Source organism: Citrus clementina, unplaced genomic scaffold (genome assembly GCF_000493195.1).
Source record: "Citrus clementina cultivar Clemenules unplaced genomic scaffold, Citrus_clementina_v1.0 scaffold_9, whole genome shotgun sequence".
In the NCBI taxonomy this organism is placed as follows: Eukaryota; Viridiplantae; Streptophyta; class Magnoliopsida; order Sapindales; family Rutaceae; genus Citrus; species Citrus x clementina.
In genome coordinates, this window is record NW_006261964.1 from 28,192,437 (window position 1) to 28,204,213 (window position 11,777).

At 31.8% G+C, this 11,777-nt stretch overlaps 1 protein-coding gene across 1 annotated transcript; it reads left to right on the plus strand.

Moving 5' to 3' along the window:
• Positions 1-4,153: 4,153 nt before the first annotated feature.
• LOC18033062 (transcription factor bHLH36) lies at positions 4,154-5,636 on the plus strand. The gene is made up of 3 exons (XM_006421731.2): positions 4,154-4,590; positions 4,845-5,195; positions 5,306-5,636. Exons 1-3 carry the CDS (start codon positions 4,267-4,269, stop codon positions 5,366-5,368), a joined length of 738 nt encoding a protein of 245 aa, XP_006421794.1. The 5' UTR covers positions 4,154-4,266; the 3' UTR covers positions 5,369-5,636.
• The last annotated feature ends 6,141 nt before the right edge of the window (positions 5,637-11,777 follow it).

The following is an 11,777-nucleotide window of genomic DNA, read 5'->3' on the forward strand; positions in this document are numbered from 1 at the left end:
TTGATTGTGCAAAGGTTATTGATGCAATTAAGAATGGCAAAATGTGGAGTTATTTTTTGAGAACTAAAAAAGTTCGGTTGGGCTGGATCCAGAGCTTTCACTTTTTTTTTTCAATTATTGTAAACTTGAAACGTGTTAATAATCGATAAATTGTTACGATCAATAATAATTTTTTTAAAAATAAATATTTCAAAATTAATACTTAAGAAAGAGTTTAATATTATAATTTTAAGTTTTTTTAATCAATATTGATTTATCAATTAAGAATTTAAATTTTCATTTTTTATTATTTTTTAAATTTAAATTTATTATTTTACTTTATAAATTTATTTTTTAAAAAATAAGAGAGCAGGCCTGCCCGAACTTTGTTTACCTCCCAAAGCCCGTAGGCCTAAGCCCACATAACCTTTTTTGCCCACCCTAAATTCAATCCCATATCGTACCCATTTCGCACACAATAGAAGAATAATTATACCACTCAATGAGAAGCTTTCAGTCTTCTTTTGAGCTCTGCTTTTGTCGCATGATAGCATTTTTTACCGCCTGTGGGCCTAGGCCTACACGACTTTTTTGGCCCACCCAAAATTCAATCCTATATCGTACCAAATTAGGATCGTGTACAACTTTACCCCATTACAATTGGGAGATTCAACTTGGGCTCAGAATGGTGTTCGATCGAGCTGGGTTTAAATAGGAGGTACCCAGATTGATCTAAATCTATTCCCCAAATTCTTAAATATACCCACTTCGCACACAATAGAAGAATAATTATACCACTCAATGAGATGCTTTCAGTCTTCTTTTGAGCTCTTTGTCGTAAGGCCCGTGATTCATTTCATCTCATCTATCAACTATCTTTCCACTGCCACCCCACCGATGCCCGACTTAAATGAGTAAATGAATATAAAAATATATTCTTATTTATATTCAGTATAGAAGTTTATATTCTGCACTGAAAAAAGTTAATATCTCTATGTTACTAATTCACAATTAATAATAATAAGGATATACTATTGGTTCAGTAATTTCTCATGGGCCCACCATCAATAGTTTATACATACAAAATTTAATTACACCTAATCGTTACTATTTATCATATAATAAGCAACTAGACACAATAAAATTATGTCATTTATAAAAAAAAAAAAAATTGATTTGATTTTATGGATTAATCAGTCAAGGGCATGTGTGAGTCATGAAGTCTACTTCTCTAATGTGGTCTGACCGGCTGAATAACACCTACCAAATGTCTTTTCTATAAAAGCAAAAATATAAAATATGAAGTTTCCGATCGATCAAGATTCCTACACAATTTGACTCCTAGACGTGAATATTTATATCATAGTGTGCCTTGATCCATACCACTTCATGATCAGAGGATCTTAAACCCATGATGTAAAAAAAACATTATTCCATTGGTCGGTTGATAGTATCATCACACAAATCTCATTTTAAAAAGAAAATCGGTTGGTGTCCAACATCATGCAATCTTCAAATATAGAAAATGTAGTAGCAGAATATCATAATGCTGTTTGTATTGAAGCCATCCACTGCTTTCTTCATCTATAATCTCTTTATTTGCTCAAATTTATTTGTCAATGGTACCAAAGAGAATTATGAATTTGCAAATGGTATTTTCCCATAATTTAGTTCATGGTACAACAAATCACTTTGTTAATAATAATAATTACGCCTTTTTCAAACATGGTAGAGGAATAAAATCTTCATAGAGTGGTTGTTAGATAGGTTTTAATTTGTCAAAGGATTTTAGTCATAATCACCATCTGTAAATTACATTGATAAAATCATAATTAATTGCAGGTGGCTGGCTCTTACGCCCATTTATCTGGAAACAATCGGATGATAGCCACTCAAACCATTGTCCAGGAATAAAAACTCTTCACCTTATAATAGTGGATATGAGTTTTTTTTTGAGTTCTTATATAAAAATTCAATCCCTCTAGTATATGTTCATTTTAGATGTGAATAGGTCTCACCTGTATCGATCAGATTACAAATTTTTCAATTATACTCGATAAATCATAGGCTATATAAATCAAACTCAAAAACCTGAATAAAAATACCCAGCAATATATTTTATTTAACTTCAAATTTGCTACGTTTAAAGAAACACGTAATGATCACAGCCTTCCAACTAAAGGCTAATGACTACCAATAATCATGAGTTGTCATTGTTTCGAGAGTTAGCTAAGAGATTAAAAAAAAAAAATTGGAGCCTTAAAGTATTGGTCCCAATTCTTAATTTGTCCTGTAACTTCGTGATCCGCGAGCTTTATACCGAAATCTCCATAACAGCATCACAATCATAACCACTAACCATTAGTTTAATATGTATAAATTTATATAATCAATACATAATGTGTTGTGTAGACTTTAATTACTTGTTAAGAAAAAAGAAAAGAAGCAACTAGTGCATTATTGGTTCACTTTTATAATATTTGATTTAGAAGAACACATATTTAAATATTCCTTCGTCCAACTTATGCATTGAATATTGAAAATAGAATACATAATGGCTCTGCTCCATATCTTCTGGATACCTTGCCTTGATACCATGAGTGGCTGCTGTTTGCTGCTTTTTTCAAGCCATTTTCCGACCACTGGGAGGGTGCATGCACTGTGAAAAGGCCAAATTATTTAGAGATCCGAAAGTTTGAGTAAAGACGATTACTTAGAAATTAACAATTCTTTATCACAACTTTCAATGGTGTAAAAACTTTTACATTCAAAGACAAAACAATTAGAATCTCCAAAAGTCAAAAAGAAAATGAAGCTATTATATTGTTCGGCAATTTCTCTGCATCCCTTGCAATATATCAAACTTACCCTTCATTATTACTCAATGGCCATTGGTTCACACACAAAACTTTTAATTTCAAATGTATAGTTAATCTCTGATAATTTCGTTTGTAAGATTAACAATGTCAAAATATCGTTAGTTTTAAAAGAAAAAAATTACTACATTATTTGCTTTCTTTCCTTTTCTCCTTTTCTTTTGACCCACATCTTGTTTTTGTAAGAAACTATAGCCATTGATGGATACTTTTACCGTCAAGATTTAAAAACACGTGGAGAATTCTGTGTTCAAACGGCGCTGCTTAATTTAATGGTACATATACACCGATGTAATTGACAATAAAATCAATTAACTGAAGGTTGGCCCATGTGTCGTGTACTGATCGATGTTTATTGGTGTTTCCATCTTCGTCAACTAAAAACCCCAAGAAATAATAACAAAAAAAAAAAAACCTGGCATTCACACACGTTTAATTGGATGGTAAAATTAAAGATCGAAACGAGACTATCATATCATTGAGTAGAGTACAGAGAATCAAACGTGTTTATTGCGTTTTTGTATTGTTGGCCCATTTCACTCAGGCTGACTCTTCTCATGTGTAATGGAACGATGAGTGGATATTCTCACAAGTGACTTAATCCTTTATTGTCGACATTAAATCATCTGATATTCAGCTCAAATTTTTGAGCTATAATCATCAAATTTTCGGGTATACTACTACTTGATAAATTCAAGTTATTAAGACTTGTTTTTTATGCATGTTTTCACTAACATGTGATCGGATAGAAAATTTTAAGTTCAATTCTCTACATGTACAAATTTTATTTCATTTAATTTTTATTTCTTGTCTCGCTTGAAGGTTCTTTTGTCTCTCACCCTATCTGAGATCACTGTTTTAGTCCACATTTCACTAGAAGAACCTGTTAAATTTGTTTAAACCCTACCTATTTGTTTAATTCCTTGAATCAGACGGTTTTACTGACGTAAGTTATGCTATAATTGTATGGATCTTGATGGTTGTATTAGACTCAAATTGTTGAGTTAAGTTTGATAAATTCTTCACTAGACAATTTGGTAAGTGTCAAGGCATGTTATAATTGTTGTGAATTGATATTTCATAAATTTAGATATTCAATAGGAGATAGCTTATTTTAAGTTAATATTTTCAACCTTCATTATAATTTCGGTAAATTGTAGTTATTTTTCATTTTTCAGCAAACTGTGTTTAGTCCACAAGTGTGAACGCAATGAAGCAGGTCAAGTCAATTTGTACAAAGGAACAGTGCCCATTGCTTGGAAGGCAGCTTTACGTGGCCGGTGAGGTCATTTCTCATATTTGAAGAGCATCTTTGGGGCCATGGAAGATCACACCCCCCTAACAAACGTATCTCCTCCACAACCAACCTTAAGAGACAAAAGCTTCAGAGTCCGAATATTTTTTAATCATAATGTTTCCTTTACACTCAGGCGATGAGCTGTTCATCAAGGTCTCCTCTAATTCCCACCAACAGGACAAAATCCCACAAGATCTAATTTCGGGGCATGCTTCAGAGGCTAGCAGTATTATAACCAACGACATGGGCAAAAGCCACAGGGGACAATCGTTCTCTATGGAGACTGACAAGATCCCTAGTGATAACTATAACAGCAACAACAGCAACTATAATAACAATAAGAAGCTGATGCACAGGGATGTTGAAAGGCAACGGAGGCAAGAAATGGCCACCCTTTATGCCTCGCTGCGAGCTTTGCTCCCTCTCGAATTCATCAAGGTAACCAACACCATTCCCCCCACCACACCCCACACCCCCCCAACCAAAGCATACACCCAAAAAAAAAAAATTACATTTTTTTTTTTTCCTTTGTTCTTGTTCACAATTTTGTAGGACTCTATGATTCTAGTGTCCACAATTCTTCCTCGTTCTCATGAGTATACTTGGTGTTGGGGAATAGAGAATATTACTTATTTGGATAGCTTGATTGTGACATTAATTAATTAGGGTTATTTATGTCGACGGGGTTTCAGGGAAAGCGGTCGATATCGGATCAAATGAACGAGGGTGTGAATTATGTAAAGTACTTAGAGAAGAAGATAAAAGAACTTGGTGTCAAGAGAGATGAGCTGAAGAGATTGTCCAATTTGAGCATAAGTGCTTCACAAATTGAAACATCAGATCAGAATGATACTTCCCCGATTAATCGCTTCGTCGTCCACCAGTCTTTGGTAGGGATCGAGATTGCCTATAGCTGCGGGTACTTGGAGCAAGAATTGCCCCTATCAAAAGTACTTGAAGTACTACTTGATGAAGGACTTTGTGTTGTTAATTGTGTGTCCACCAGAGTAGACGAAAGGTTACTTCACACCATCCAGGCTGAGGTAACTTTTCATAAACATTTGTTGCTTTACATATCTGTTAGGGTTTTATGTTCTATGTTATCTATTCTAGGACATGTTTGGTTCATATATATGTAATATCTACTCTACAGGTTAAGGATCCGTCAAGTTTCAGCCTAAGCGATCTCCAACAGAAACTAACTCAAGTGAAGTAAAACTGTATCTGCTATTGTTTGGAGGAGTTTCCTCTATTGCACGGTTGCAATTAATCTGACTTCTAACGTTAAAACTGAACATGCTTTCTAGATTTCAGTATGAGAAACTTTTCTGGAATTAAATGATCCATGGAATTCAGATCCTTATTAACATATCTCTTTGAGCATTTTGTGCTGCATATGTTGTGCTTATCATATGCATGTGAGAGAAGAGTTGTGTTCAGCTTTGTTTTCAGGCCTTGGTCTTGCTGTTTAGCTGAATAATGTGGTGCCAAAATTTGATGCTGATGCGACAATTTGGATGGTAAATTGACTTTCATGATCTCATCAGCATTTGGATATGATAAAAATTTTAACTTCATGAACATTTTATCTTTTATCTATATCACTATTCAATCATCCAAAGGAAAGCCTTTCAGCAACTTTTGATAGAATGTGACAGTTCTCCTGATTATATAAAATTTTAAAAACAGTTGAATACCTTTATGCTCTCATTGATGATGAATCTCATTATAATTATGATTCTAATGATAGGATCACATGAAGATTCTTATCAAGACCATATGATGTGCACATACGCCACCATCAACACCATTATGTGATGCATATATAGAAAGAACCAAAATCATTATGTGAAACACATATGACAAGAACCAACTATTATGTTATACATATATGTCAGACAATCATGATCGTTAGCATATTATAATGGTCTTGATTGAGAAGGATTTTCACGTGATTGCTATCCTCTAATAGTCCATGAATTATTACATCTCAAAAGATTCCTTTGAATTCTAATGTACATGAGTGTTAGTGTCATATAATGGAGTTATATTTAGTATGTTGTTATACTGAAATAATAGCTAGATCTATGAAGTTTGTTTTTGGCTAAATGCTATTAACTGAATCCGCATGTTGCATTTTGTTTTCATGTCCTTACTATACATAAGCACAAATCTTCTTGAATACTATCTTCAATTTTCTTTTTTAATACAACAATTGCTTTCATAGATTTCTTTAACCGTTTAAATGGCCATTTATTGTGCAATAAATCAGCTTAAAAAATCGTGGCAAAGGGTATGTGGTGTGTTGGCTGGATGCCTACTCATAAATTGATCTGCATCTATTGAGATCTAGTGCCAGCTCATAAAGATATAAATCTATGGTGTATTATTGAATAAGATCTGCTATCTTCGACCTTTGAGAGTAAGGCCTATCTATAGAGATCTATACAAATTGATATGCATTGATGTACTATAGGAAAGAGTCTTTTTCTAGGGTGGGGATCTTCATTTTTTTTCATGCAGACGCGCTTTTAAACTGTGCGGTTTTCGAGAGTTAGCTCTTAAACCGCATGACTTTATAATTCATTACAAAATAAGCATATTAACCCCACGGTTTAAAAACTTGTTCACATTAAAAAAATTAGGGGACTCACACTGGAGAATTATTACTGTATGAAATATTCACAAGCACCAAAAGCATGATATTTGCTATACATGTTTATTCTTAACTAAATAGGTTAACATTTGATGAATATATTGACACATGTGCCTCTTTGTTTGTTTCTATGTCGCCCTTAAAGGGATCATATCGCGTGGTACCGTTCAATGCCACCATGTCAGAACAACAGTTGTTTATTTGATGTATTGGCTAAGAATATTTGATCAGCTGCTAGCGTACAATTTTATGAAATTCTATTGTCACATTTAATTTGTTCTATTTTGCTTTTTTTGCATGATACAATGGCTGCAGACATCAATTATTGTTCATCAAATTCCTTTTTCTTTTTTTTTTTTTAAAAAAAACCTCTTGGGGTAGGTGGGTTGAAATACACTGCAAGCCTTGTTCATTATTCTTTTTCAGGTCAACGATAGTGGTTAGTTATTCTGAAGATTGATGAGTAATTTAAAAGAAATTAAACTCGTTTTACCTGTCTCATTAACTGCATCAATGTCGCTGCATGTTTCTTTAAACTTTTATTTTATTTTTTTTCTTTTCATGAGGGAGCCGTGTGGCTTATATGCTCGAAGCTTCATTTTTTCCTCTGATGCTTTACTTCTATTTTCTGGTTGCAATGAAGGATCCTTCTTCCATTACTCTGCGTTTTTGACTATCAGGAAATTATTCTTGTTTTGTCAAAGGTTTAGCTAAGCGGACAAATATTTCGTTCACATAAAGAATCCTCTATGTCGCTCAATAAATCTTGGGATGAATTTATATATTCGCAAGGATTGTTGAATGTGCATGTTGAATATAAATTTTCATGATTGTTTGTGGATAGAATGTGCTGACTTAATTTGATAATAAATATTTCTCTTGCCGTTGATCCTGTTTAGTAAATCCTTTCAGTTGAATTTTACTTGAATTACAGTTGAATAGCTATGTGCAATAAACAGTTAAACATTTCTCATGTTCTATCCTCCTGCCGTCATTGTCGCAATTGTGTTGTGCAGTTGAGTATATGCAGCAGTTATTATGTGTCTTTCATAAAGCCTAGAAAGGAAAAAAGTATGTACACATGCACAAACAGATCGTTCCATCATGCGTGTTGTTGTTGCTGTTGATTTTTTTTTTTTTTTAAAGCATCTTGCACGTTGTAGTTGGTTAATCTGTAACTATCAATTATTGCAATTCCTTCTTTTCTGTATGAAGAAAAGTTCGGATTTGTACGTATTATTTACATTTGATTCTCATAATTCACTGTTGTTGAGAATGATGGGCTAAACATAACTTTGAGATGACAAAAACATTTTGTTGGAACAAAGACACTTCAAGTGTTTTCTTTTTATGATTGATGTTGATGTGGTGGAGATTTTTGACAAGTTACGACATCTTACTGCATGGCGTAAATATGTTTCTATTAAGCTTCTTTTTTTTCCTCGAGCAGAACTGATGCCAATCCATGTCAATCCCGGAAGCACTTGTCCTATTTCAACATGTGATGCAATTTCTATATTGTTCATTTATTCTCAATAAATTAAAGAGCTACTGCTTACCAACTTCATAATTTTTCAACACCATAGTATACATATGTAAAAAGAAATCATTAGTCTCCTTGTTCTACAACTAGTTGTCACATTGTAAATTAAGGCTTTGTATCTGCTCAAACGATCATTTCACTAGCTCAATCGTTTCAGTTGGTAATATCATTTCCCTTGAAAAAAATAACATCAGAAAACTCTAATCGCATACTCCCATTTTCTGGCAAAATTATTCATGATGAGCTGAGGATATATACATGCATGACTACTATTTGCTTTAGGCCTACATAAGGAGCAGGTTTGAGCTTTACATGCATTAATTATATATACATTAACTAGCTTCACAACTCGTGATCTAATATTGCTCATTCTTGATGCAACCTTCATTAAACTAAAAGCATTGAAGCTAGTTCTCAAGCTTATCTTCTTCGCGTCAAAATATACGTTTGGTAATTATAAACTATACAAGATGAACTCTTCCTATCCTCCACAAGTCTGCAACAAAAATTCTATTTATTTATTTTTTAAATATATAGGAGCACGGATAAAACCCAAATCAATCTTTTAGTTTCCAAACTCCTCTAGAGTTTAAACTTAGACAGCCATTTTTTAAAAAAGAAAAAAAATTGTTTGAAAACCAATCGACCAAGCCGCTAGTGCCAACAACGAAAACCTTTATACCAACACCAATGTATTAATCACTGAGAAATTTATTTCTTCGTTAATATCCCTTTATATCCATTGCAAGTTTGAATTGAAAAACAACAATAAATTTGAAGGAGGACACTATCCCCCTTAAAATAATCTTCAGCTTTTGTACACTTAAGGTTTGTTTAGGATTGATTTTGGGAGGCTCAAAAGTATTTTTGAAAAGTTAAAAATTGTATTTGGTAATTTTTTTTAGAAATCACTTTTAGTAAAATTATTTCATCCTACGATATATTTTAAAATGTAGGGAATGAGTAGTTTTTTAAAATCTAATTTTGAGAATCAATTTTCCTTAATACAATTATATGACTATCCTTAAATATACTACAAAAAATTCAAAATTATCCATATTATTTTCGAAATAAAATCATTCAATGTAAAGAAATTATTATTATTGCCAATTATATTGAGATATCCAAAAAATAAAAAGAAAAATTAATAATATATAAATATTTATTTTAATTATCTATAATTAGATATACACAATAAAAATATTTTTTGAAAGAAAAAACTTCATTAAAATCAGGACTACAAGTAGACTTGGCAAAATCCGGGTCCGGTCCGGGTTTTGGTGTTGCCCGGGACCGGACCGGATGAGAGAAATGCAAGCCCGGACCCGGGTTAAAACCCGGTTTTTCCGGGTGCGGTCCGGGCTTGAGCCCGGCACCTTCCTGGTCCGGGTTTTGATCCGGGTTTTTAAAACCCGCATGTGATAACTTCAATTTTTTTTCAATTTTTTTCTTTAATTTTTTTTTTCATTTCTCTAACAATGCAAATTTTAAAAAAGAAAATAATCAAATAAACTCATTCAATCTCAAACTTTAAAAAAGAAAATAGTCAAATACAAATATATAACACATTAACAATGCAAATTTTGCACAAATGATAAATAAAAATTATTTCAATCTACTTTCTAATACCTAAATTCATCTAATTTCTAACTTAAACTCATTCAATCTATATATAAAATAAATAAATTAAATTCAACAACACAATAAATTTAAATAACATCTAACATATCATAAATTCATAATTATATATTTATATATAATATATTTATTTTTTAAATTTATTAAAAAACCGGGTCCGGTCCGGGTTCCGGGTTTTTTGTGTTGAACCCGGACCCGGGCCCGGAAATGTCCGGGTTTGAGAATTTCAAACCCGGATCCGGTTTTTATATGCATGCGGTCCGGGCAAAACCCGGACCGGATTGGCCGGGTCCGGGCCGGGTCCGGTCCGGGCGGGCTTTTTTGACACCCCTAACTACAAGTCTCAAAGACAACAATATAGATGTTTATAGATGTTTATTTCAGTTATTTAAATTCTTATAGTAATTTAATAGTAAAATTTACCAAACATTTTACAGCCTACAACACTTTTAAAAACAAATTTATTGAATGTCTAACTGATCCTCTTCACATTTGATTATTTTTACAGCATAATTAACAAGTATTTTATGGTGGGGTTATTTGAATCCACTGTTTTGCTCTCCACATCATCTTTTTAATTAAGAATTTTATTATCAAAATAATTTTTGATAAATTTGATTAATTAACCCTTTCTTCTCTTTTTATTCTCAAATTCTCATAAATTCCTTTTAATTACAAATAATTAGTTTCATTATAGACTATCATAAATTAAGAAGAACAAAACCCATCATTCAAGAATGGACATCAATAAATTTTTATCATCCATGAAAATTAATGAATGCTAAGAAATTAAGCTTTACCAATCATAAAAACTATTAAGCTTTACCAATTATAAAAACTATTAAGCTTTACCAATCATAAAAACTAGTAAATATCAAGAAAAAATTTATTCTATATAGAAAGTATGAATAAAGAATGAATCCAAAAGAGTGAAACTGAGAGTTTAATTTACAAAATTTGAGAGATTAATGATGGGTAATTTTGAATTTTTTTTAAATTTTTAACAGTGAATTTATTTTTAAAATAAGTGTAAAGATGAATTTAGTGGCTCAAATAGCTCCTACCCTTATTTTAAAAGTTACAATATTACCATATTAGCCCTTATTGGTAGAGATGACCAATGGGTTAGGCCGGCCATCAAAGCAAGGCCCATATGTGCTCGTGCCGTGCCTTTTTTTTTTTTTTTAACTTAGGCCTGGCCTGGCACATGTGCCATGTCATGGGTCGTGTCGTGCCGTGTCTAAGAAAAAAAATCCAATAAGTTTTTTTTTTAAAAAAAATTTTAAGAGCGCATGCCAAGCTATTGGTGTACTTTTTTCAATTTTATGTACTTTTTGTACTTTTTTTAATTTTATGTACTTTTTTTAAGTCTATGCTTTTATTCAAATTTAATGGAATCGAAAATTCAAAACTCAAGTCCATATTCAATAATAATAAACTAATAATAGTAAGAGAATGCAATATTACTTACAAAGTTTGACCCTATAGTATTAGAATTTTTTTTAGTACTTAACAACAACAACAACAATAATAGTAATAATAAAGTTTTTTTAAGGGTTTATTTAATTGTTAACTTGGACTTACATAGAGTCATAGATTATAATGCACAATAATATTAATGCATATTTATAAAATCATGATATCAATTATTTATTTAATAAATTAAAAATATAAATTAATTACAATATTTTTTTTAAACTAAGAATTAAATGAATTTAAAAAATTTAATTTCAAGTTATTTGTAAAATAATAAAATTTTAATTTACTTTCATTAAAAAAGAAAAAAAA